The sequence below is a fragment of the Erythrolamprus reginae genome, chromosome 2 (assembly GCF_031021105.1).
Source record: "Erythrolamprus reginae isolate rEryReg1 chromosome 2, rEryReg1.hap1, whole genome shotgun sequence".
NCBI lineage: Eukaryota > Metazoa > Chordata > Lepidosauria > Squamata > Dipsadidae > Erythrolamprus > Erythrolamprus reginae.
The window spans coordinates 4,026,088-4,054,040 of NC_091951.1; the positions used below are offsets into that span (position 1 = coordinate 4,026,088).

The 27,953-nt window shown below is 45.5% G+C and overlaps 2 protein-coding genes across 3 annotated transcripts in view; both read left to right on the forward strand.

Moving 5' to 3' along the window:
• Positions 1-27,953, forward strand: part of LOC139162880 (zinc finger protein 721-like) — a 154,659-nt gene that overhangs the window by 105,594 nt on the left and 21,112 nt on the right. Inside the window, exons 5-6 of the mRNA XM_070743772.1 lie at positions 9,272-9,276; positions 13,432-14,064. Of these exons, the coding sequence (XP_070599873.1) occupies positions 9,272-9,276; positions 13,432-14,064 (638 nt within the window). The remainder of the gene's footprint in view (positions 1-9,271; positions 9,277-13,431; positions 14,065-27,953) is intronic.
• Positions 19,224-27,053, forward strand: LOC139162943 (zinc finger protein 24-like). 2 transcript variants are annotated; one of them, XM_070743853.1, is made up of 5 exons: positions 19,224-19,840; positions 20,996-22,174; positions 24,525-24,624; positions 24,770-24,852; positions 26,930-27,053. In XM_070743853.1, the coding sequence occupies exons 2-5, from the start codon at positions 21,728-21,730 to the stop codon at positions 26,957-26,959; spliced, it is 660 nt and encodes a 219-aa protein (XP_070599954.1). In that variant the 5' UTR covers positions 19,224-19,840; positions 20,996-21,727; the 3' UTR covers positions 26,960-27,053. The 2 variants fall into 2 exon arrangements, with proteins under 2 accessions (XP_070599954.1, XP_070599953.1); XM_070743852.1 differs by lacking the exon at positions 26,930-27,053 and adding an exon at positions 26,174-26,456.

Genomic DNA, 27,953 nt, shown 5'->3' on the forward strand with positions numbered 1-27,953 from the left:
CGTTTGACTCAGGGATGCGGACATGGAGGATCAAGAACCCCTATTAGATGGTCATGTCAGAAGGTTTAGAAGCAGGAGGGAGCAGCTTTATGGGAAAGTAGTCTATGGGAAAAAGTCTAGTCACTCATAGCTCTAGGAAACAATTGGCCACACCTGGTGTGTATATAAGGAAGGGTTTCTGGGTAATGAGGCCTGGATCTGCAACATTTGTCATGGGGGAACAGAAATGCCATCCTGAGAAATTGCCGTGGCTCCTGTAGAGCGGTGTTTCCCAACCTTGGCCATTTGAAGGTATCTGGACTTCAACTCCCAGAATTCCCCAGCCAGCAAAGTCCAAATACCTTCAAGTGGCCAAGGTTGGGAAACACTGCTGTAGAGAATGAAACTAAATCTGGAGATCTGTGAGGTTACGTGAGTGATTTGGGTGCTCTTGTGTTGTTGCGGTTGTAACTGAAGTAGTCATTTTATTATTTTTATTTATTATTTAGATTTGTATGCCGCCCCTCTGCGTACTCGGGGCGGCTCACAACAAGGCATAACAAATCGTAACAAATCCAAATCAATTTAAATATTTAAAAAACTTTAAAAAGAACCCAAATATACTAACAAGCACACACACAAACATACCATACATAAATTGTACATGCCCGGGGGAGATGTTTCAGTTCTCCCATGCCTGACGGCAAAGGTGGGTTTTAGGAAGTTTACGGAAGGCAGGGAGAGTAGGGGCAGTTCTAATCTCCGGGGGGAGTTGGTTCCAGAGACTCGGGGCCGCCACAGAGAAGGCTCTTCCCTTGGGGCCCGCCAACCGACATTGTTTAGTTGACGGGACCCGGAGAAGGTCCACTCTGGGACCTAATCGGTCGCTGGGATTCGTGCGGCAGGAGGCGGTCTCGGAGGTATTCTGGTCCAATGCCATGAAGGGCTTTAAAGGTCATAATCAACACTTTGAATTGTGACCGGAAATTGATCGGCAGCCAGTGCAGACTGCGGAGTGATGGCGAAACATGGCATACCTAGGTAAGCCCATGACTGCTCTCGCAGCTGCATTCTGCACAATCTGAAGTTTCCAAACACTTTTCAAAGGTAGCCCCATGTAGAGAGTGTTACAGTAGTCGAGCCTCGAGGTGATGAGGGCATGAGTGACTGTGAGCAGTGAGTCCTGGTCCAGATAGGGCCGCAACTGGTGCACCAGGCGAACCTGGGCAAATGCCCTTCTTGCCACAGCTGAAAGATGTTTCTCTAATGTGAGCTGTGGATTGAGGAGGACGCCCAAGTTGTGGACCCTCCAAGGGGGTCAATAATTCCCCCCCAGGGTAATGGACGGACAGATGGAATTGTCCTTGGGAGGCAGAACCCACAGCCACTCCGTCTTATCCGGGTTTAGTCTATTGACACCCATCCAGGCCCCAACAGCCTCCAGGCACCGGCACATCACTTCCATTGCTTCGCTGACTGGACATGGGGTGGAGATGTAAAGCTGGGTATCATCCACATACTGATGATACCTAGCTATGCAGCCAAGCATCCTACTTGCTTTCCCTACTGCCTGACTGCACTGTTCACCCATTTTGAGACTGTCAGAAATCACTACTCCTAAATCCTTTTCTTCTGAAGTTTTTGCTAACACAGAACTGCCAATACAATACTCAGATTGAGGATTCCTTTTCCCCAAGTGCATTATTTTACATTTGGAAACATTAAACTGCAGTTTCCATTGCTTTGACCATTTATCTAGTAAAGCTAACTCATTTACCATATTACAGACGCCTCCAGGAATATCAACTCTATTGCACACTTTAGAGTCATCGGCAAATAGGCAAACCTTCCCTACCAAACCTTTCCCTGTGTCACTCACAAACATATTAAAAAGAATAGGACCCAGAAAAGACCCTTGTGGCACACCGCTTGTAACCTGACTCTGCTCAGAATACTCGCCATTAACAACAACTCTCTGATGTCTACGCTTCAGCCAGCTGCAAATCCATTGAACTATCCAGGGATTAAGTGGAGATCTGTACAAGCAAAGCAGGGGAAAACGTTTGCTCATTTTAGTTTTAACTTGCCTCTGGTGGGACAACTGACATACTGAAAATATTTTGGAAGTTCTTTCCTTAAGTTACCTTTGTTATAATCACCTAGAATAATGGCCAGTGAATCTGGGTATTTGACTTCAGCCTCCATAATCTGATCAGCTAGAATTCATAAAGCCTTGTTTTACACTGGCTTGTGGCTACATATACATCGCAATCTGGCCCTCTAGAACCAGCTCCCCCCAGAGAATCACACTGCTCCACCCTCCTCGCCTTCCACAAGAGTTTGAAGACTCATTTGTGCCATCAGGCTTGGGGCCATTAGATAATAGCTCCCTGGCTGATGAATGAAATGTATGTTTGCTTGTTTGAATGGGAGTGATTGATTTTTAATAAACATGGGTTTTAGATTAGTTAGCTTTAAATTTAATTGGATTTAGAATATTTTTAATTGTCTTTTATATGTTGTAAGCCGCCATGAGTCCTCGGAGAAGGGTGGCATATAAATCCAATAAATAAATAAATAAAAATGAATGGGAGTGATTGATTTTTTAATAAACATGGGTTTTAGATTAGTTATCTTTAAATTTAATTGGATTTAGAATATTTTTAATTGTCTTTTATATGTTGTAAGCCGCCATGAGTCCTCGGAGAAGGGTGGCATATTAATCCAATAAATAAATAAAAATGAAGTAAACTCTTGAGAATAAAAGGTTTGCAATTGATAAGTAAGGGCTCCAAGTTTTCATCACAGAATTTGTATATTATAGTTAGGTCCTGAGACCAGCTGTTGTAGAGAGAGAAAGGGGAAAGATTTCTGCTGCAGGGAGGGAGATGAGAAAGGGGAGCCTCAACTGGGAACAATAACTCACCTACTTGTTGGGGCCCTGTTGGGAGACCACCAGATCTTTTAGCATAGAATAGAGCTGGAAGAACATAGAAACATAGAAGACTGACGGCAGAAAAATGATCCATCTAGTCTGCCCTTATACTATTTCCTGTATTTCATCTTACAATGGATATATGTTTATCCCAGGCATGTTTAAATTCAGTTACTGTGGATTTACCAACCACGTCTGCTGGAAGTTTGTTCCAAGGATCTACTACTCTTTCAGTAAAATAATATTTTCTCACGTTGCTTTTGATCTTTCCCCCAACTAACTTCAGATTGTGTCCCCTTGTTCTTGTGTTCACTTTCCTATTAAAAACACTTCCCTCCTGAACCTTATTTAACCCTTTAACATATTTAAATGTTTCGATCATGTCCCTCCCTTTTCCTTCTGTCCTCCAGACTATACAGATTGAGTTCATGAAGTCTTTCCTGATACGTTTTATGCTTAAGACCTTCCACCATTCTTGTAGCCTGTCTTTGGACCCATTCAATTTTGTCAATATCTTTTTGTAGGTGAGGTCTCCAGAATGGAACACAGTATTCCAAATGTGGTCTCACCAGCGCTCTATATAATGGGATCACAATCTCTCTCTTCCTGCTTGTTATACCTCTAGCTATGCAGCCAAGCATCCTACTTGCTTTTCCTACTGCCTGACCGCACTGCTCACCCATTTTGAGACTGCTAGAAATCACTACCCCTAAATCCTTCTGTTCTGAAGATTTTGCTAACACAGAACGGCCAATGCAATAGTCAGATTGAGGATTCCTTTTCCCCAAGACACCTTGATTCTCAACAAGAGAATCTAGACTCGTCATAGTGAACCTATGACACATGTGCCGCATGTGGTACGCAGAGCCATATCTGTGGGCATATGAGCCATTGCCGTAGCTCAGGTCCAGTGTGCATGCACATGCCAGCCAGCTGGTTTTTGGCTGCCTCGCCCATGCTGCCTGTCTCCTCCCAAGAGTCTCCACTTGGCCCATTTTGGGTGCCAGTTAAATACAGGGATCGCATGGAGGCTCTGGGAGGACATTTTCAACCTCTGGAGGGAAGCAAAGGAAGCTGTTTTTGCCCTCCTCACGTTCTACGAAAGCCTTGGGAGCCTGGAGAGGGTGAAAAACAGGCCTACTGGGCTTATCGGAAGTTCGGAAACAGGCTTCCAGCCTCCAGAGGGCCTCCATGGGCATTTTTGCCAGGAGAAGGTGAAAAATGGGCCTGCTAGGCCCAAAACAGTGTGGTGGTGGTAGGTTGTGTGTGTATGTGCAGGGAAGCATGGGGGGTTGCAAACGTGGGGGGTGGGGCAGCACAGGGGGGGGGTCACACATGCATTTATCTCCGGGACCGCTTTCTGCCGCATGAATCCCAGTGACTGGTTAGATCCCAGAGAGTTGGCCTTCTCCGGGTCCCGTCGACTAAACAATGTCGTTTGGCGGGACCCAGGAGAAGAGCCTTCTCTGTGGCGGCCCCGACCCTCTGGAACCAGCCCCCCTGTAGATCAGAACTGCCCCCCACCCTATTTGCCTTTCGTAAAGTTCTTAAGACCCATCTCTGCCGTCAGGCATGGGGGAACTGAGACATCTCCCCCGGGCCTATACAGTTTATACATGGTATGTTTGTGTGTATGCTTGCTTTTAATAATGGGGTTTTTAGTGTTTTTTAAATTATTAGATTTGTTCTTACATTGTCTTTCTTATTGTTGTGAGCCGTCCCAAGTCTACGGAGAGGGGCGGCATACAAGTCTAATTAATAATAATAATAATAATAATAATAATAATAATAATAATAATAATAATTTGTGGAGGGGGCACATCAGCGCACACTACTGCCCATGCACAATTTTGGCACCTGAGGGAAAAAAGGTTTGCCATCACTCACCTATACCATTTCAGACAAGTGACTGTCTAGTATTTTCTATAAAATCTCCAATGATGGATCACCCATAATTTCTGAACAGAAGCTGTTCCACTGGTTAATTTTCCTCACTGTTAGGAAATTTCTCCTTAATTCTGTTGCTTCTCTCTGATTAGTTTCCAACTATGGTTTTTTTTTATTTCCTGCACTCAGGTGCTTTGGAGAATAATTTGACCTTTTTTATGGCAGCCCCTCAAATATGGGAACACTATCATGTCACTCCTAATTTGTTTTTTTAGATAGGCTGTTAAACTAATGGCCCAGGGTTGGATGTGTCACCCACAGGCCTCACACAGCTACATCAATGGGAAAACCATCATGAAATGTCACACGACAATACTGTGAGTTTGACACCTACTAGCCAAACACAAATCCTGCAGTCATTCTTCATATTAGTCTCTAGGTCTTTGATCATCTTAGTTGCTCTTCTCTGAACTTTTTCCAAGCTTCCAAATCTTAGAGTGTAGATGCCATCAAAGGATTGTCCAGAGTCTAAGAGGAAGAGCAAGCCCCATAGATCCCTTCCAAGGGGACAACATTTACAAGACCCGTGAGGTTGCAGGGGTTCCACACTTTTCCCTCAGCTTTTGGCCTCAAGCCCAAGCGGTATGTTAGTGGTGTGCTTTTGCGTGAGATGAACGCGATGAAATGCTTCAAGAGACCACATAAAAGGAGAATTCCAAGGCTCCGCTCCGATGGGATACAAATTAAAGGCCACCAAGAGATCCAAGGGCGGAGAGGGGCGGCATACAAATCTAATAAATAATAATAACAACTGTGCCTTTCATCCCCTGTCCAATTGTCTCTCCTTATCTCATATCTCATATATCTTTCCTTCCTTTCATATATCTTCTCTATTTTTTATATCTTTTCTTTATATATAATACCTCATGTCTATTCTATTCAATATGTATTGTGTTTTGGACAAATAAATTCCCCTCAGAGCCAGGAGGAAGATTCGCAAGCCAGCGATTCCTTTTCCCGCCCAAAAATGACAGGCGCTTCTCTCCTGTCATTGGTTCGCCAAGCCTAAGTGACCCGAATCCTCCTTAACGGATTTCCTCCTACAGTAACTACAGCGGGGAAGGGCAGCCCCGCCCGCACGGCGGTTGGACTGAGCGTGCGCACCTGCTTAACGGTCCTCTCCGAACGCCTGGCCGCTCTAGGATTCGCCCCTCGTTGGCTGTAACCGTTTCGTTTTCGCAGGAGACGTCCGGCGCTTAGGGAGCCAGCGGACACGTACAGAACCATCTCGTGGGAACGGAGACAAAGAAAGGGTTGGACACGTGAAATGCGAGATGGTCCCAAAGATCCCAAACTCGGCCAGGAAGGACAAGTCGAAGTTCGTCAGAAGGGAGGGGAATCTCTTCTAGGCTATTATGTGGATTGTTGACTCTTAAGCAGCTTTACAGACATTGAATCAAACGAATATATCATATATATTTTCTTCCTTTCATACATCTTCTCTATTTTATATTTTTCTTTATATATATTACCTCATGTCTATTCTCTTCTATATGTATTGGACAAATAAAAATAAAAAGGTCAGTATGGATGACCTCTAAGGTTCCCCGCCGCGATGGCGCCGTCCTCATACAGTATATATTTTCTTCAGGAGATACGACCGTGGTCCTCGGGACACACCAGGGGGCGCTAGTTCGCCGTCGGAGCACTGCGCATGCTCCGCACGGAGTCCAGCTGGAAGGGGAGGACCGGCTGTGAGTTGTGCCCTGGGAATCGGGAGAGGGAAGTTGACAGGAGGGGATTCCGCGACCCTGAAGCGCAGGGGGGGGAGGATAACGCCCCCTTCCAGTCCCAGGCAGAGCCTCCCGCCCCGGTCCTTGCAAAAAGAGGAGGGAATTGCGGGTCCTCCCCCTCAAGCGCTCCATAGCCGTAGCAAGAGGGAAAGACCCGGGGACGGGGTCCCCCCAAACAGGAATTCCCGGGTTCGAAACTCCGAAGGCTGAGAAGGAGGGGGAGACCTCCCCCTAATCCTGCTCTTGTCTGTGCATGCTTTGTGGGAGGGAGGGAAGATGGGTGGGCTGCTCCCTGCCTTTCTCCCCACGGGCAGGATCACCTGGTGGTGCTTCGTCCCTTCCCTTCCCTAGCTATTCATAATGCAAGAAGGTGTCCCACCCCGAACTGGCTTTCCACCCTTCCCTCCACCTCAAGAGGCAACTGGTTTTTCTTTGAAGGCTTCTCATCCAAGATGCTGCTTCAGCTCTGACCGGATGGTGGGGGAGCCGAAGCAGCTTTGTTTATTTAATTAATAAGAAATACATTTATTTATTTATTTATTATTAAATAATTTTTAATTTATTTAATTGAAGAGAAAGGCAAAGATGATGGGAAGATGGTGCAAAATGGGTAGAGGGTGTTATTGGTGTTTTATCTATCTATCATCTATCTAATCTATCTATCTATTTATGTAATCTATCTAATCTATCTATCTGTCATCTATCAATCCTATCTATCTGTCTATCTGTCTGTCTATCTATCTAATCTATCATCTATCTATCTATGGGTTTTAAGGAGCTTACGAAAGGCAAGGAGGGTGGGGGCAATTCTAATCACTGGGGGGAGTTGGTTCCAGAGGGCCGGGGCCACCACAGAGAAGGCTCTTCCCCTGGGGCCCGCCAAACAACATTGTTTAGTCGACGGGACTTGGAGAAGGCCCACTCCGTGGGACCTAACTGGTCGCTGGGATTCGTGCGGCAGAAGGCGGTCCCGGAGTTTAGAGTTATTCAGTTTGAAAGAATACAATGGGTGACAATAAGATAACAACCTGCAAACTACAGGGCAGCATGAGAAGGAGGCCTGTATAATTTTTTCTCATCGATGAGCATAAATATCAAGGCCTGTGTTTTTTCTCTTCTTCCTTGGACATCTAAGCTGGAGTCATCTCGCCTCGCGATCCAAAGGACACTCAGAGAGGACTCAAACGATTGGTGAGATTTATCCAGGACGTCCTCATGAATCCTCCTTTATGATTGAAAAGAATTGTATGGATCCATGAGATCGCTTGGCCCCATTTGGGCTTTTGTCGAAGAACAAAGAAACAATAAAATGGAGTCAAATCACTGAGCAGCTGAGAACGCTGAAAAAAGGAGCTGTCAGGGAACCTGGGCACGAACCGGGCAGATGACCCTGAAGGACGAAGCCATCCCTTCAGTTATCCGACGCTGGAGCTTCAGGAATGTCCATTACCAGGAGGCCACAGGGCCACGAGAGCTTTGCAGCCATCTCCATCACCTTTGCCACCAGTGGCTGCAGCCAGAAAGACGCACCAAGGCCCAGATGTTGGATCTGGTCCTCCTGGAGCAGTTCCTGGCTATCCTTCCTTCAGAGATGGAGAGCTGTGTGCGGGAGTGTGGAGCGGAGACCAGTTCCCAGGCGGTGGCCCTGGCCGAAGGCTTCCTCCTGAGCCAGGCGGAGGAGCAGAAAGAGCAGGGAGAACAGCAGGTGAGAGAGGCTGGAGGGATATTAGGTAAGATAAACAATGTGTTTGGATTTCTTACATATTTCTTAGCTACAGTTTCCTGCGCTTAAAGCAGTGTTTCCCAACCTTGGCATGTGAATGCTGGCAGGGGAATTCTGGGAGTTGAAGTCCAGATATCTTCAAGTGGCCAAGGTTGGGAAACACTGCCTTAAGGGCTGCAAATTGTTTTATTTATTTATTCATTTGTCCAATACACAATACATATGGAAGAGAATAGACATGAAGTAATATATATAAAGATAATATGTAAAAATAGAGGAGAAGATATATGAAAGGAAGAAAATAAATATGATATATGAGATAAAGGAAAGGGGACGAAAGGCACACTGGTGCACTTATGCTCGCCCCTTACTGACCTCTTAGGAACCTGGAGAGGTCAATTGTGGATAGACACTATTGAGTCCGGTAATGAGTTCCACGCTTCGACAACTCGATTGTTAAAGTCATATTTTTTACAATCAAGTTTGGAGCAGTTAATATTAAGTTTGAATCTGTTGCGTGCTCTTGTGTTGTTGCGGTTGAAGCTGAAGTAGTCATTGACCGGTAGGACGTTGCAGCATATGATCTTGTGGGCAATACTTAGATCGTGTTTTAGGCGCCGTAGTTCTAGGCTTTCTAGGCCCAGGATTGTTAGTCTATTTTCCTAGGATATTCTGTTTCGAGTGGAGGAGTGAAGGGCTCTTCTGGTGAAATATCTTTGGACATTTTGGAGGGTGTTGATGTCCGAGATGTGGTAGGGGTTCCAGACAGATGAGCTGTATTCAAGGATGGGTCTGGCAAAAGTTTTGTAGGCTCTTGTGAGTAGTGTGAGATTGCCGGAGCAGAAGCTACATACGATCAGGTTAACAACTCTAGAAGCCTTTTTGGCGATATTGTTGCAGTGGGCTTTAGCACTTAGGTCATTTGATATTAGTATTCCAAGGTCTTTTACTGAGTGTGGGTTGGCAGTGAGAATTTGTTTATTCAGTTCATATATGAGGTTTGGATTCTTTTTGCCGATGTGGAGGGTAGAACATTTGTTGGTTGATATTTGAAGTTCCAGGTGTTAGACCAATCTGAGACAAAGTCGAGGTGTTTTTGGAGAATAGATGTGTTGTCAGTGGTGTTGAAAAGTTTTACATCGTCGGCAAATTGTGGACAGAGAGGGAAGTTCTCTTTTTGTGTGTGCTGTTGTCTTCATTCCTCTCCTTTTTTCTGCCTGGAGTTACAGATTCTGGAGATGACCTTGAGGAGAGACCTGTTCGATCCCCCTCAGAAGCTGCTTCCCACAGTCGCCTCCCAGGAAGACGAAAGTTGGGATACCTCTCAAAGTAATGGAGGGGGGGTTCCTTCCAAGCCACATAAAGTTTCCCAGGGAGTCCGTAGCCCTCCCTTCTTTGGTCAATCCTCTTGGGTGTGGGAATCTCCCCACGTTTTACTCGGTTTGCTTCCGCCATTTTTTCCCCTCCCTCGTAGAGAACAGAACAATGTCGCTGGTCTTTGTAGGGGCATCTCCCTCTTCTGCTGACCCTGAGAGAACAGCTGAATCTCCAGCTCAGGTAGAAGCTTCATTCTTATTTTGTTTTTAATGTATTGGGTTTTAGCATTGTTTTAAATTAGATTTCTTACATATTGTATTTTTGTATCCGTTTGCCGTGAGCCGCCCTGAGTCTGCAGACAAGGGCGGCATAGAAATCTAAATGAATGAATGAATAAATGAATGAATAGACTGATAGATGATAGATAGATAAATAGATAGATAGATATTATTATTATTATTATTATTATTATTATTATTATTATTATTATTATTTTAATAGGATTTATATGCCGCCCCTCTCCGTAGACTCATTTAGAAATCTGAATGAAATGAATGAATCTAAATGAATGAATGAATAAATGAATGAATAGATTGATAGATGATAGATAGATAGATAGATAGATAGATAGATAGATAGATAGATAGATAGATAGATAGATAGATAGATGGTGTTGTGGTTGGCTCTGGCCCAGCTCCTGCCCCAGGGAATGTGGAGTTGGAGGCAGGGGAAACGTCAACATGTCCTAGGCTTGTTTTGTTGCCGGCAGAGTCAGGGAGTGCAGTTTCCTCGGATGAAGAAGAAGGTGGGGGTGACTTGGAAGAGGAGGGCTTGGCACACAGCCCAGGAAGCCAATCACCATTATCTTCGGTCGATTCGGATGAGGAAGTGTTAGACCCACACAGGTGCAGACTTCTGCATCGAAGAGACCAATTGAGGAAATATTACAGGAGATAAGAGAGGCCACCTGTGTTTGGGTGGGGCTCCAGTAATTAGAGCTGCTGCTATAAATAGCAGCGTGCTAGTTTGGCCGTTTTGGAAGATTATCTGATCGCAGTTCTTCCGGATCGTGCCTCGCTGTGTCTGAACTTTGTTTGTGGATTTTTCATGCCTTTGACACCAAAGCAGAGCAAAATGTGTGTGTGTGTGTGGTTCACTTTGTGGGAGAAGAAGGGCTGTGACGTTTCTGACCATAGAGCATGTACCAGGGATGAAATTAAGCAGGTTCTGACCAGTTCTGGAGAACTGGTAGCAGAAATTTTGAATAGTTCCAGAGAAACAGCAAATGCCACCTCTGGCTGGTCCTAGAGTGGGGAAGAAATGGGGATTTTGCAATATCCACTACTGCCCCACCCACCAAGCCACTGCCACATAACCGGGAGAATTTTTTTTTTAATTTCATCCCTGGCGTGTTCCCCATAAAACCAGGGAGAAGGTGAAAGTGGGTTGTGTTTCGTGCGCATGTTGACAGCAGTTGGAGGACAGACCCCTGGCCTGGGCTCTCCAAAACTCTGATGAGGGTGTTGTATTGACCTTGAGGACTAGTGCCACAGGCCATAGGAGTGAAATGTCAGACAGGAAGGACCTGCCTTGGCCCTGCCTGCAAACAACAAGCAGAACTGAATCCAATGATGGATGAAGTGTCCAGAACCCATCTGCCAAAGTGGGTCTAGAAGTAAATTGAGGTTATTGATTAATTGATTGATTGATGGGTCATCAAGTCCAACCCCCTGCCTAAGCAGGAACCCTATAGCATCCCAGCCAAATGGCAGTCCAATCTCCTCTTAAAAATGTCCAGAGTACTGGAGTTCACAACGTCCGTTGGTAGGTTGTTCCACTGGTTGTTCGTTCTGATCGTCAGGAAGTTCTTCCTTATTTCCACGTTGAATCTCTCCTTGGTCAGCTTCCAGCCGTTGTTCCTCGTCCGGCCCTCCGGTGTCCTGGAGAATAAAGTGACCCCCTCCTTTCTGTGGCAACCCCTCGTATACTTGTAGACTGCTATCATGTCCGCTCTGGCCTTCCTTTTCTCTAGGCTATCCATGCCCAGTTCCCGCAGTCTCTCTTCATAAGTCTTGGTTTCCAATCCCTTAATCATCTTGGTTGCTCTTTTCTGCACCTTCTCCAGAGTTTCAATGTCTCTTTTGAAGTGTGGTGACCAGAACTGAACACAGTACTCCAGGTGTGGTCTGACCAGGGCGTAGTAGAGTGGTATTAAGACTTCCCTGGTCTTGGAGTGTATTCCCCTGTTGATGCAGCTTAGGATTGTGTTGGCTTTTTTGGCTGCTGCTGCACATTGTTGGCTCGTGTTTCATCCAATGGTCTTGAAATTCCTGCGGGGAAGCGACCCAGTGGATAATAAGGCTGCTTCGAATTTCCTTGCAAAAACGTTGCCTTCTTTCATTCATTTCAAAGATCCATTTTTTTAAGGGTTGGTGAACAAATGGACCTTTTTCTGTTAATTGGGAGTACAGTATAAGTTTCCTGTTTCAGGGTCTTGTGTCCTTCGAGGAGGTGGCTGTGGATTTCTCTGAGGAGGAGTGGGCTCACTTGGACCCCCGTCAAAAGGCTCTTCACAGAGAAGTGATGCTGGAAAACTCCAGGAATGTGGCCTCCCTGGGTAAGGGCCCTTGTGCACTATGAATTTAAGGGCTCGGATGATACAAACAGAAATCATAAGCCCAGATTATGGTTAGTCTCCTGTCTGCATAAGTGGAAGGAAGAATGAGAAGCTTAACATGTTGTCGATTTCCTTTCAAAATACAAACCTCTAAAGCAGAGGTCTTCAAACTTGGGAACTTTAAGACCTTTGGCACCCACCTCTGGGAGGGCATTTTGGGCTTCCAGAGAGCCTCCGAGGGGGATGGGTTTTTACCCTCCCCCGACTCCAGGGAAGCCTTTGGAGCCTGCGGCAGGCAAAACACGAGCCTACTGGGCCCGCCAGAAGTTGGGAAAAAGGCCGTTTCTGGCTTCCAGAAGCTCTCCGGGGGACGGGGTAGCTTTTTTTCACTCTCCCCAGGCATTGGGTGTGGGCACTCACTTAGGCATGACAGCGTGGGCGCACGCTCTTTAGACATCCGAGGGCAAAACATTTCACTATCACTGATCTAGGGTGTTGGCTATTCCTGTCAGTTTAGTATTATCCCAGAACATGGGGTTGCGATAAACCTTCAATTAGTTTTTTAAAAAAACCCTCAATATCTGCAAAGTGCAATAAAATGAAGCACAGTGTTCCCTCGATTTTCACGGGGGATGCGTTCCGAGACGGCCCGCGAGATGCGGAAGTAAATACACCATTTTTGGCTATGAACAGTATCACAAGCCTTCCCTTAACACTTTAAACCCCTAAATTACAATTTCCCATTCCCTTAGCAACCATTTAGATTATTACTCACCATGTTTATTTATTAAAGTTTATTAAAAAAATATTTATTAAAGGCAGACGAAAGTTTGGCAATGACATATGATGTCATCGGCGGGAAAAACCGTGGTATAGGGGAAAAAACGCAAAGTGTTTTTTAATTAATATTTTAAAAAAACTGTGGTATAGACGTTTCGCGAAGTTCAAACCCACGAAAATTGAGGGACCACTGTATGCCTGTATCTATTTTTGTATGTTCTTCCTTTGCCTTTAAGTTTTGCCCTTTTCTCATCCGCGAGAGTATTTTCTCACACCTTTATTGCACTGGTCTGTTTCTCCTAAAGGAATTCCGAGGATTTCCCCCCGTACTCCACGGAAACAAACAACCACCGGAGGCAAGTCCTATAAGTGCTTGGAATGTGGAAAGATCTTCACCAAGAGTGGCAACCTCACTTCCCACAAAAGAATCCATACAGGGGAGAAGCCGTACACATGCCTGGACGGCGGGAAGAGCTTCAGTCGGAGCAGTAGCTTCTCGGCGCATAAAAGGATCCACACCGGAGAGAAGCCGTACGAGTGCCTGGAGTGCAGCAAGCGGTTCAGCGACAGCAGTCATCTCATTGCGCACAAGAGGATCCACACGGGGGAGAAACCTTACGAGTGCGTCGAATGCGGGAAGAGCTTCAGCCAGAGCAGTAGCTTCGTTGCCCATAAGAGGATCCACACAGGGGAGAAACCCTACAAGTGCATGGAGTGTGGGAAGAGCTTCAATACCAGTACACACCTGACGTCTCACAAAAGGATCCACACAGGAGAAAAACCGTACAAATGCACGGAGTGTGGGAAGGGCTTCAGTGAAAATGGGGCTCTGATGTTGCACAAGAGGATCCACACAGGGGAGAAACCCTACAAGTGTGTGGAGTGTGGGAAGAGCTTCAATACCAGTACGCACCTGACATCTCACAAAAGGATCCACACAGGGGAGAAACCGTACAAATGCACGGAGTGTGGGAAGGGCTTCAGTGAGAATGGGGCTCTGACGTTGCACAAGAGGATCCACACGGGAGAAACCGTACAAATGCACGGAGTGTGGGAAGGGCTTCAGTGAGAATGGGGCTCTGACGTTGCACAAGAGGATCCACACAGGGGAGAAACCCTACAAATGCACGGAGTGTGGAAAGTGCTTCAGTCAGAGCGGTTCCTTTACGCTTCATAAAAAGAGGCATAAAGGAGAGACCCCATATATATGCATCAAGTGGTGATAAAAAAGAGTGCCAGTCTGTAGTTCATTTCTTTTCCATAAAAAGGTCTACAAAGGAGAAGAAATGGCTTGAATATGTGGAGTCAAATCGATCTTTTTATAATCTATCAAGTGCTGGTGAGACCCTATTTGGAATAATAATACTGTGTTCGGTTCTGGAAACCTCACCTACAAAAAGATATTGACAAAATTGAACGGGTCCAAAGACGGGCTACAAGAATGGTGGAAGGTCTTAAGCATAAAACGTTATCAGGAAAGACTTAATGAACTCAATCTGTATAGTCTGGAGGACAGAAAGAAAAGGGGGGACATGATCGAAACATTTAAATATGTCAAAGGGTTAAATAAGGTTCAGGAGGGAAGTGTTTTTAATAGGAAAGTGAACACAAGAACAAGGGGACACAATCTGAAGTTAGTTGGGGGAAAGTTCAAAAGCAACGTGAGAAAATATTATTTGACTGAAAGAGTAGTAGATTCTTGGAACAAACTTCCAGCAGACGTGGTAGATAAATCCACAGTCACTGAATTTAAACATGCCTGGGATAAACATATATCCATCCTAAGATAAAATACAGGAAATAGTATAAGGGCAGACTAGATGGACCATGAGGTCTTTTTATGCCGTCAGTCTTCTATGTTTCTATCAATTTCACAGATAACCCCAATATCTTGTTTTTCTGGTGGAGAACAATAATTGGGGTGCAGTAAAGCCGAATTACAAAAAAAACCAGGTGGAATCAAGTGAAATAAACTAAATTTAACATTCTTGTCAATGGCAGGAGTGTCAAACTTGCGGGCTGTGGGCCAGATGCGTCACACACTGGCCACGCCCACCCCTTAGCGAAGGGGGAGGGAGTTGCAATAGGTCACATGACAACATCGTGTGGCCACGCCCACCCCTTAGCGAAGGGGGAGGGAGTTGCAATAGGTCAACAACGTGTCACGGGTCGGACACCCCTGTTCTGTGGAGATTCTCATTCATCCGGTTTTTTCAAGAAGCAACTGGACTTTCTGGTTTTCCTTTGAAAACATTTCACTTCTCATCCAAGAAGCTTCTTCAGCTCCGACTTGATGGTGGGGAATGGAAGGATTTATATCCCTTGAAGACAGCTGGTCATTTGCATTGTTTTAGAGAGTCATTGAGATCACTTGGAGGTTAATCTGTTTCCTCAGCGTCACCTGAGCGGTGCAACTGGAACTGATGAAAGGACTGCGTTGTAAAACAGAGATACATGAAAAACTGAACATTGGATAGGCCTCTCAACAGAGGGGGAGGGATGCCGCCCCGAGTCTACGGAGAGGGGCGGCATACAAATCTAATAAATAAAATAAATAAATAAAACATCATCAGTCTCCAGTCTACAACACAGTCCTTTCAACAGTTCCGAGGAGGCTCCAAACCCATTTGTTTGTTTATTTATTTATTGTTAGAGTTGAAAGGGACCATGAAGGCCATCGAGTTCAACCCCCTGCCCAAGCAGGAGCCCTATAGCACACCAGTCAAGTGGCAGTTCAATCTTCTCTTAAAAATGTCCAGAGTGTTGGAGTTCACAACGTCCGCTGGTAGGTTGTTCCATTGGTTGATCGCTCTGACCGTCAGGAAGTTCCTCCTTATCTCCATGTTGAATCTCTCCTTGGTCAGCTTCCAGCTGTTGTTCCTCGTCCGGCCCTCTGGTGCCCTGGAGAATAAAGTGATCCCCTCCTCTCTGTGACATCCCCTCGTATACTTGTAGACTGCTATCATGTCCGCTCTGGCCCTCCTTTTCTCTAGACTATCCATGCCCAGTTCCCTCAGTCTCTCTTCGTTAAGTCTTGATTTCCAATCCCTTAATCATCTTGGTTGCTCTTTTTTGCACCTTCTCCAGAGTTTCAATGTCTCTTTTGAAGTGTGGTGACCAGAACTGTATACAGTACTCCATGTGTGGTTGGACCAGGGCGTAGTAGAGTGGTATTAAGACTTCCCTGGTCTTGGAGTGCATTCCCCTGTTGATGCAGCTTTGCATCACTCAGATGTTCCTCTGAACACTACCCCCACGGTAGCGTTCTGGGACCATCGCTCTCCATTCTCTACATCAACGACCTTTGCGATCTCATCACAAGCAACTGTGTTCTCTTTGCAGATGATGTAAAACTCTTCAACACCACCGATAACACAACTGCTCTCCAAAAAGACCTGAACTCTGTTTCTGAGTGGTCTCTAACACATGGCAACTCCAAATCTCAACCAGCAAATGCTCTGTCCTTCACATCGGCAAAAAGAATCAAAACTCCAAATACAAACTGAATCAACAAATTATCACAGATAATCCCCACTCGGTCAAGGACCTCGCAATACTAATAACTAAAGACCTAAGTGCCAAAGCCCATTGCAACAACATCGCCAAGAAGACTTTAAGAGTTGTTAATCTAATCCTACGTGGGTTCTGCTCTGGCAATCTCACGCTACTTACAAGAGCTTACAAAACTTTCACCAGACCCATCCTAGGATATAGCTGATCTGTTTTGAACCCACACCGCATTTCTGACATTAATACCCTCAAAAATGTCCAGAGATACTTCACCAGAAGAGCTCTTCACTCCTCTACCCGTAACAGAACACCCTACGAAACTAGACTTACAATCCTGGGTCTTGAAAGCTTAGAACTACGACACCTCAAACATGACCTAAGTATTGCCCACAAGATCATATGCTGCATCGTCCTGCCTGTTAAAGACTACTTCAGCTTCAACCACAACAACACAAGAGCCCACAACAGATACAAGCTTAATATTAACCGCTCCAAACTTGACTGTAAAAAATATGACTTTAGTAATCGAATTGTCAAAGCGTGGAATTCACTACCGGACTCTACAGTATGATCCCCAAACCACCAACACTTTACCCTTAGACTATGCACGGTTGACCTCACCAAGTTCCTAAGAGGTCAGTAAGGGGCGAGTACAAGTGCACTAGAGTGCCTTCTGTCCCCTGTCCTATTGCTCTCCTATATCTTCTCTTCTATCACTATATCTTTTCCTGCTATTCTCTCATATTTATATAAATATAACTTATATTTCACTTCTTTATTTTCTCCTCTATTCCCCCTTTAATACATTCTACCTGATTATATCCTCTATAACCCTCATTGTGTATTATTGTGTATTGGACAAAACAAACAAACAAATAAATAAATAATAAACCTCCTGGTGACATCAATGACTCTCTAAAAAAATGCAAATGACCAGTTTCGTCTACAAGGAGTATAAATATTTCTATTCCCCACTATCCAATTAGAGCTGAAGACGTTTCTTAATTGAGAAGCGAAACATCTTCAAAGAAAAACCAGGAAGTCCATCTGCCTCTTGAAAAAGCCCCTTTGGGATAAATGTGACATTATTTCTTTCATTAAATTCAATTAAGATCTAGTTAAATTAAGGTGAAAATTGCTAATATGATTACTAGCACATGCAGCCTCCCGAACGCCGAACCAGGAAGTTCGGCAAAAGTTCGGGTTCGGGAGGCTGGGTTTGTACGGCGGCAGCAACGGGCCTCAAGGGGCATTTTTGCCTGGGGAGGGTGAAAAATGGGCCTGCTAGGCCCAAAACAGTGTGGTGGTAGTAGGTTGTATGTGTATGTGCAGGAAAGCATGGGGGGCTGCAAACGTGGGGGTGGGGCAGCACAGGGGGGGGGGGGAGTGTCACACATGCATTTGTGGAGGGGGGCACGCCAGCACACACTACTGCTCATGCACAATTTTGGCACCTGAGGGAAAAAAGGTTTGCCATCACTCACCTATACCATTTCAGACAAGTGACTGTCTAGTATTTTCTTTAAAATCTCCAATGATGGATCACCCATAATTTCTGAAAAGAAGCTGTTCCACTGGTTAATTTTCCTTACTGTTAGGAAGTTTCTCCTTAATTCTCTGTTGCTTCTCTCTGATTAGTTTCCAACCATGTTTTTTTAATTTCCTGTGCTCAGGTACTTTGGAGAATAATTTGACTTTTGTGGCAGCCCCTCAAAATATGGGGACACTATCATGTCACTCCTAATTTGTTTTTTTTAGATAGGCTGTTAAACTGATGGCCCAGGGTCAGATGTGTCACCCACAGCCCTCACACAGCTCCATCAATGGGAAAACCATCATGAAATGTCACACGACGACAACATAATGCTGTGAGTTTGACACCTACCAGTCAAACACAAATCCTGCAGTCATTCGTCATATTAGTCTCTAGGTCTTTGATCATCTTAGTTGCTCTTCTCTGAATTTTTTCCAAGCTTCCAAATCTTAGGGTGTAGATGCCATCAAAGGATTTCCAGAGTCTGAGAGGAAGCGCAAGCCCCATAGATCCCTTCCAAGGGGACAACATTTACAAGACCTGTGAGGTAGCAGGGGTTCCACGCTTTTCCCTCAGCTTTTGGCCTCAAGCCCAGGCGGTATGTGAGTGGTGTTTTTGCGCATGCATTTGTGTGTGTGTGTGTGTGTGTGAGATGAACACGATGAAATGCTTCAAGAGATCACATAAAAGGAGAATTCCAAGGCACCGCTCCGATGGGATACGAATTAAAGGCCACCAGGAGATCCAAGGGCGTACATAAGTGCACAACTGTGCCTTTCGTCCCGTCCAATTGCCTCTCCTTATCTCATATCTCTTTCCTTCCTTTCATATATCTTCTCTATTTTTATATCTTTTCTTTATATATAATACCTCATGTCTATTCTCTTCAATATGTATTGTGTATTGGACAAATAAATAAATAAATTCCCCTCAGAGCCAGGAGGAAGATTCGCAAGCCAGCGCTTCCATTTACCGCCCAAAAATGACAGGCGCTTCTCTCCTGCCATTGGTCCGCCAAGCCTAAGTGACCCGAAGGCTCTGCCCCCCGCCCTCTTTTCTCCTCCTTAACGGATTTCCTCCTACAGTAACTACAGCGGGGAGGGGCAGCCCCGCCCGCACGGCGGTTGGACTGAGCGTGCGCACCTGCTTAACGGTCCTCTCCGAACGCCTGGCCGCTCTAGGGCTCGCCCCTCGTTGGCTGTAACCGTTTCGTTTTCGCAGGAGACGTCCGGCGCTTAGGGAGCCACCGGGCACGTACAGAGCCATCTCGTGGGAATGGAGACAAAGAGAGGGATGGAACACGTGAAATCCGAGATGGTCTTCCCACTTCTGGGAGGCAGGGAGAGCCCGGATTCCCTTTGCATGCAGACGGGGACAAAGGTCCCAAACTCGGCCAGGAAGGACAATTCGAAGTTCGTCAGAAGGGAGAGGAATCTCTTCAAGGCTATTATGTGGATTGATGACTTTTGAGCAGCTCTACAGACATTGAATCAAACGAATATATCATATATATTTTCTTCCTTTCATACATCTTCTCTATTTTATATTTTTCTTTATATATATTACCTCATGTCTATTCTCTTCTATATGTATTGGACAAATAAAAATAAAAAGGTCAGTATGGATGACCTCTAAGGTTCCCCGCCGCGATGGCGCCGTCAGGAGATGCGGCCTTGATCCTCGGGACGCACCAGGGGGCGCTGGTTCGCCGTCGGAGTACTGCGCATGCTCCGCCCGGAGTCCAGCTGGAAGGGGAGGACCGGCGGTGAGTTGCGCCCTGGGAATGGGGAGGGGGAGGTTGACAGGAGGGGATTCCGCGACCCAGAGACGCAGAGGGGGGAGAGGACAACGCCCCCTTCCAGTCCTAGGCAGAGCCTCCCGCCCCGGTCCTTGCAAAAAGAGGGGGGGATTGCGGGTCCTCCCCTTCAAGCGTTCCATAGCCGTAGCAAGAGGGAAAGACCCGGGGGGGACAGGGTCCCCCCAAACAGGAATTGCCGGGTTCAAAACTCCGGAGGCTGAGAAGGAGGGGGGACACCTCCCCCTAATCCTGCTCTTGTCTGTGCATGCTTTGTGAGGGGGGGGAGGAGAAGATGGGTGGGCTGCTCCCTGCCTTTGTTCCCACGGGCAGGATCGCCTCGTGGTGCTTCCTCCCTTCCCTTCCCTAGCTATTCATAATGCAAGAAGAAGGTGTCCCACCCCAAAGGTACTTTCCACCCTTCCCTCCACCTCAAGAGGCAACTGGTTTTTCTTTGAAGGCTTCTCATCCGAGATGCTTCTTCAGCTCTGACCGGATGGTGGGGAGCGGAAGCAGCTTTGTTTATTTAATTAATAAGAAATACATTTATTTATTTATTACTGGTTTATTTATGTATTTATTTCAATTTATTTATTTAATTCAATTTGTAGGCCATCTGACTCCCTAGGGACTCTAGGTGGCACACACACACACCCAAACAAAACCCTCCATAAAACGTACAGTATAACGTTAGGATATCTAAAAAACAATTAAAAAAAATATAAACCCACAGTAAAGAAAAAACATACATTCCATTTATGGCCAGATCTCGATGTTACACCATCCAATCAATGGCCCCTGGTCTGCCAAGGCAAGGAGGGTGGTGGCAATTCTAATCTCTGGGGGGAGTTGGTTCCAGAGGGCTGGGGCTGCCACAGAGAAGGCTCTTCCCCTGGGGCCTGCCAAACGACATTCGTGGGACCTAACTGGTCACTGGGATTCGTGCGGCAGAAGGCGGTCCCGGAGTTTAGAGTTATTCAGTTTGAAAGGATACAGTGGGTGACAATAAGATAACAATCTGCAAAGTACAGGGCAGCATGATAAAGAGGACTGTATCATTTTTTCTTAGCGATGAGCATAAATATCACGGCCTGTGTTTTTTCTCTTCTTCCTTGGATATCTAAGCTGGAGTCATCTGCCCTCACGATCCAATGGACACTCAGAGAGGACTCAAACGATTGGTGAGATTTATCCAGGACGTCCTCATGAATCCTCCATTATGATTGAAAAGAATTTATAGAACTCCATTTCTACTTGATTGTTCAACCATCTCGTCATCATATCTAATTCTGCACATTCCATAATCTTTCTCAAGACCTCTTGGTCTTTGGGAATTTCTTTTCCTTTCCATTTTTGTACAAATGCTATTCTTGCCACTACTAATATATATGAATTATTAAATAGTATACAGTGGTCCCTCGATTTTCGCAGGTTCGAACTTCGCGAAACAGCTATATCACGGTTTTTCAAAAGTATTAATTAAAAAATACTTTGCTGTTTTTTTCCCTGTAGCACGGTTTTTCCCCACCCAATGACGTCATACGTCGTCGCCAAACTTTCGTCCGCCTTTAATAAATTTTTCTTTAATAAACTTTAATAAATAAACACGGTGAGTAATAATCTAAATGGTTGCTAAGGGAATGGAAAATTGCAGTTTAGGGGATTAAAGTGTTAAGGGAAGGCTTGGGATACTGTTCAGAGCCAAAAATAGTGTATTTACTTCCGCATCTCTACTTCGCGGAAATTCGACTTTCGTGGGCGGTCTTGGAACACATCCCCGGCGAAAAGCGAGGGAACACTGTATTTCTTTTTTATATTTAACATCAGTAATACCTAATACCTAATCTGTATGGATCCATGAGATCGCTTGGCCCCATTTGGGCTTTTGTCGAAGAACAAAGAAGCAATAAAATGGAATCAAATCACCGAGCTGCTGAGAACGCTGAAAAGAGCTGTCGGGGAACCTGGCCACGAACCGGGAAGATGACCCTGAAGGACGAAGTCATCCCTTCAGATATCCGACGCTGGAGCTTCAGGAATGTCCATTACCAGGAAGCCACAGGGCCACGAAAGCTTTGCAGCCATCTCCATCACCTTTGCCACCAGTGGCTGCAGCCAGAAAGACGCACCAAGGCCCAGATGTTGGATCTGGTGCTCCTGGAGCAGTTCCTGGCTATCCTTCCTTCAGAGATGGAGAGCTGGGTACGGGAGTGTGGAGTGGAGACCAGTTCCCAGGCGGTGGCCCTGGCTGAAGGCTTCCTCCTGAGCCAGGCGGAGGAGCAGAAGGAGCAGGGAGACCAGCAGGTGAGAGAGGCTTATTCCAATATATTATTCCAAAATATGATTTCAACAATCGAGTTATTGAAGCGTGGAACTAATTACCGGACTCAATTGTGTCAACCCCTAACCCCCAACATTTCTCCCTTAGACTCTCCACGATTGACCTCTCCAGGTGAGGCCAGTAAGGGGCGTACATAAGTGCACTGGTGTGCCTTCCGTCCCGTGTCCAATTGTCTTTCCTTTATCTCATATATCATATATAATTTCTTCCTTTCATATATCTTCTCCTCTATTTTCACTTTTATCCTTATATATATTACTTCATGTTTATTTTCTTCCTATGTATTTGTGTATTGGACAAATGAATAAATAAAAGAAAATAAATAAATAAGACTTCTGAAGGGTTATTAGGTAAGATAAACAATGTGTTTCGATTTCTTACATATTTCTTAGCTACAGTTTCCTCCGCTTAAGCCAGTGTTTCCCAACCTTGGCCACTTGAAGATATTTGGACTTCAACTCCCAGAATTCCCAAGCCAGCAAATGTTGAAGTCCAGATATCTTCAAGTGGCCAAGGTTGGGAAACACTGCTCTATAGAATAACTTAGAAAGTCACTTATCATAATAAAGGGGTGTGGAGAGGACTTCTTAGGGGTGGCATAGATTGTGCAGAAGGTATAAAATGTATGGATTGTGATATATGCTTTGCTCTCCTTGGTATCATTGAAAACCAGATGAAAAAGGAACAGTATTATTTGATACAACATTTAATAACATGAACAAGAATAACCATAGCACAATTTTGGAAAAATGAAGCAATGCTGAATGAACGGAACTTAATTTAAAAAATGTTGGACTGTGATGAAGCAGACAAGCTAACAATGGAGCTAAAGAAACAAGATAAATCAAAATACTGTACTATCAGATTTGGAAATACTTCTACACTTGGTTGAATAAGAACACAGCTACTAGTAGTGCTGCATGATAAAGAAATATTATAAAACAAAATCACTAAAGAATTAATATAACTTCCTATTCTGACTATGCGTTAGATATGTTCTATTATTAGCTAAAGAATAAGAACTTAAATGCAATAATATATAATATAAATCACAAATTATATGTTATCAATTAAACCATTGGTGTTAATACCGCTAAGAACAAAATGAGGCTGACAATAGCAGGCTGTTGGGGCCTGGATGGGTGTCAACAAACTCAAACTCAACCCAGACAAGACGGAGTGGCTGTGGGTCTTGCCTCCCAAGGACAATTCCATCTGTCCGTCCATTACCCTGGGGGGGAGGAACTACTGACTCCCTCAGAGAGGGTTCGCAACTTGGGCGTCCTCCTCGATCCACAGCTGACATTGGAACATCATCTTTCGGCTGTGGCGAGGAGGGCGTTTGCCCAGGTCCGCCTGGTGCACCAGTTGCGGCCCTATTTGGACAGGGAGTCATTGCTCACAGTCACTCATGCCCTCATCACCTAGAGGTGATGCAACGCTCTCTACATGGGGCTACCTCTGAAAAGTGTTCGGAAACTTCAGATCGTGCAGAACGCAGCCGCGAGAGCCATCGTGGGGCTTCCAAGATTCGCCCACGTTTCTTCAACACTCCGTGGCTTGCATTGACTGCCGATCAGTTTCCGGTCACAATTCAAAGTGTTGGTCATGACCTTAAAAGCCCTACATGGCAATGGACCAGATTACCTAATGAACCGCCTGCTACCGCACAAATCCCAGCGACCGATAAGGTCCCATAGAGTTGGCCTTCTCCGGGTCCTGTCAACTAAACAATGTTGTTTGGTGGGCCCCAGGGGAAGAGCCTTCTCTGTGGTGGCCCCGACCCTCTGGAACCAACTCCGCCCCGGAGATTAGAACTACCCCCACCCTCCCTGTCTTTCGTAAACTACTCAGGAATCATTTATACCACCAGGCATGGGGGAGTTGAGATAGCTCTTCCCCCTAGGCCTTTACAAGTTATGCATGGTATGTTTGTGTGTATGTTTGGTTTTATAATAGGGGTTTTTAGTTGTTTTTTATTATTGGATTGTACATGTTGTGTTTATTATTGTTGTTAGCCGCCCCGAGTCTGTGGAGAGGGGTGGCATACAAATCCAATAAATTATTATTATTATTATTAATAGAGCCAGCCGTAGGAGGGGAGGGGAGATATACTATATGCTCGTCTTTGAATTTTTGTGTGTGTATTGTACATTGTTTAGATGTAATGTTATATCTGTTTTTTTATTGTTTTTAATGTTTATATTTAAATAAAAAATATTTTTTTTTAAAAATTGTGGACAGAGAAGGAAGTTTTCTTTCTGTGTGTGCTGTTCTCTTCATTCCTCTCCTTTTTTCTACCTGGAGTTACAGATTCTGGAGATGACCTTCAGGAGAGACCTGTTGGATCCCCCTCAGCATCTACTTTCCACAGTCCCCTCCCAGAAAGACGAAAGTTGGGATACCTCTCAAGGTAAGGGAGGGGGGGTTCCTTCCAAGCCACATAAAGTTTCCCAGGGAGACCGTAGCCCTCCCTTCTTTGGTCAATCCTCTTGGGTGTGGGTATCTCCCCACGTTTTACTCGGTTTGCTTCCGCCATTTTCCCCCCTCCCTCGTAGAGAACAGAACGATGTCGCTGGTCTTTATAGGGGCGTCTCCTTTTTCTGCTGACCCTGAGAGAACAGCTGAATCTCCAGCTCAGGTAGAAGCTTAACTCTTATTTTGTTTTTAATGTATTGGGTTTTAGTATTGTTTTAAATTAGATTTCTTACATATTGTATTTTTGTATCCGTTTGCTGTGAGCCGCCTTGAGTCTGCAGAAAAGAGCGGCATAGAAATCTAAATGAATGAATGAATAAATGAATGAATGGATGGATGGAGAGAGAGAGAGAGAGAGAGAGAGAGATGATAGATAGGTATGTAGGTAGGTAGGTAGGTGTTCTGTCTGGGTCACTCCGGCAGCCAAGACCAACCCAAAAAGAGAAGCCAGACACACCGGTAAAAGGCAAAGTCAGTTTACAAAATTAAAGAAAAACACAGGTAACAGAAAATGTCCTTACAAACAGGAAAACACTGTATCTTCAAATATATCCACGAAGGGAAAAGTCCATGCAGCCGTACAGGATTCTTGCTGCCAAGACGAGGCTGTAGATAGCAGACCTACACCTCCCACGGGTCTTCCAAACTGCTGGGCCACAAGCCAGGAACAGAGACGTCGAGAACAAAGCAGGTCACCATAACTCCAACTGATAACACTCCACATGGCTTCAAGGGCTTGCCTGCCTTTTAAACCCTGCTAAGGAGGACCACACCCAAGCCCTGCTGTTCCTAATTCAGTGCTGATAATACTTCTTTAATTGCTCCTTTCGTTGATCTGAACGTCTCTGTTGCAAGTCATTGACGGCTTGTGCTTCATCACCGACTGCTCAGCCCCCTCCTCTTCGCTGTCCTCTTCCTCCGGGCATGGAGCCAGCAGAGACACAGCTGGTCCCTGAGCAGCCTCAGGCTGAACCACAACAGTAGGTAGATAGGTAGATAGATAGATAGATAGATAGATAGATAGATAGATAGATAGATAGATAGATAGATAGATAGATAGATGATAGGTAGGTAGGTAGGTAGGTAGGTAGATATAGATAGATAGAGAGATAGAGAGATGATAGATAGATAGATAGATAGATAGATAGATAGATAGAAAGTGATAGTATATATATTCAGATAGATATATATATATATATATATATAGAGAGAGAGAGAGAGAGAAAGAAATTTCCCAAATTCTGACCATAGAGCATGTACCAGGGGTGAAATTAAGCAGGTTCTGACCAGTTCTGGAGAACTGGTAGCAGAAACTTTGAATAGTTCCGGAGAAACAGCAAATACCACTTCTGGCTGGCCCTAGAGTGGGGAGGGAATGGGGATTTTACAGTATCCTTCTCCTGTCCCACCCACCAAGCCCCTCCCACACAACCGGGAGAAAATTGTTTTTAATTTCATCCCTGGCGTGTTCCCCATGAAACCAGGGAGAAGCTGAAAGTGGGTTGTTTTTCGTGCGCATGTCGACAGCAGTTGGAGGACAGACCCTGGCCTGGGCTCTCCAAAACTCTCATGAGAGTGTTGTATTGACCTTGAGGACTAGTGCCACAGGCCATAGGACTGAAATGTCAGACAGGAAGGACCTGCCTTGGGCCTGCCTGCAAACACCAACCAGAACTGAATCCAATGATGGCTGAAGTGTCCAGAACCCATCTGCCAAAGTGGGTCTAGAAGTAAACTGATGTTATTTATTTATTTATTTATTTATTTATTTATTGATTGATTTATTGATTGATTGATTGATTGTTAGAGTTGGAAGGGACCATGCGGGTCATCAAGTCCAACCCCCTTCCCAAGCAGGAACCCTATAGCATCCCAGCCAAATGGCAGTCCAATTTCCTCTTTAAAATGTCCAGAGTATTGGAGTTCACAACGTCCGCTGGTAGGTTGTCCCACTGGTTGATCGTTCTGACCATCAGGAAGTTCTTCCTTATTTCCACGTTGAATCTCTCCTTGGTCAGCTTCCAGCCGTTATTCCTTGTCCGGCCCTCCGGTGCCCTGGAAAATAAAGTGACCCCCTCCTCTCTGTGGCAACCCCTCGTATACTTGTAGACTGCTATCATGTCCGCTCTGGCCCTCCTTTCCTCTAGGCTATCCATGCCCAGTTCCCTCAGTCTCTCTTCACAAGTCTTGGTTTCCAATCCCTTAATCATCTTCGTTGCTCTTTTCTTCACCTTCTCCAGAGTTTCAATGTCTCTTTTGAAGTGTGGTGACCAGGACTGAACACAGTACTCCAGGTGTGGTCTGACCAGGGCGTAGTAGAGTGGTATTAAGACTTCCCTGCTCTTTAAGGGTTGGTGAACAAATGGACCTTTTTCTGTTAATTGGGAGTATAGGTTTCCTGTTTCAGGGTCTTGTGTCCTTCGAGGAGGTGGCTGTGGATTTCTCTGAGGAGGAGTGGGCTCACCTGGACCCCCATCAAAAGGCTCTTCACGGAGAAGTGATGCTGGAAAACTCCAGGAATGTGGCCTCACTGGGTAAGGGCTCTTGTGCACTATGAATTTAAGGGCTCGGATGATACAAACAGAAATCATAAGCCCAGATTATGGTTAGTCTCCTGTCTGCATAAGTGGAAGGAAGAATGAGAAGCTTAACGTGTTGTCAATTTCCTTTCAAAATACAGTAGTATCTCGTGATACGAACCCCTCGTCATACAAACTTTCCGAGATACGAACCTGGGGTTCGGAAATTTTTTGTCTCTTCTTACGAATTTTTTCCGCCTTATGAACCAGCCGCCCGAATGCCAAACCCAGAAGTTTGGCAAAAGTTCGGGTTCAGGTGGCCACCGAGAAGCCCCGCCGCCCGGCTGTCGCCTTTTGAAACAGCCGTGGGGCTTCTCGGCGTCCTCCAGAACCTGAACGCCAAACCCGAACTTTTGCCGAACTTCCGGGTTCGGCGTTTGGGAGGCCGCCGAGAAGCCCTGCCGCCCGGCTGTCTCCTTTTGAAACAGCCAGGGGGCTTCTCGGCGTTCTCCCGACAAAAGTTTGGGTTCAGGTGGCCGCCGAGAAGCCCCGCTGTCGCCTTTTGAAACAGCTGTCCTGCCGAACCTGAACGGCGTCCTCCCAAACCTGAACGCCAAACCCAAACTTTTGCCGAACTTCCGGGTTCAGCGTTCGGGAGGCTGCCGAGAAGCCCCGCCGCCCAGTTGTCGCCTTTTGAAACAGCCAGGGGGCTGCAAGTCCAGCAAAAGTTCGGGTTCGGTGTTCA

Coding starts and splice junctions, on each gene's coding strand:
- LOC139162943 (XM_070743852.1), top strand. CDS start 21,728: ATGAGATCGCTTGGCCCCATTTGGGCTTTTGTCGAAGAACAAAGAAGC. Junction 22,175..24,524: donor AGGAGCAGGGAGACCAGCAG/GTGAGAGAGGCT, acceptor CTGGAGTTACAG/ATTCTGGAGATGACCTTCAG. Junction 24,625..24,769: donor AAGTTGGGATACCTCTCAAG/GTAAGGGAGGGG, acceptor CCTCCCTCGTAG/AGAACAGAACGATGTCGCTG.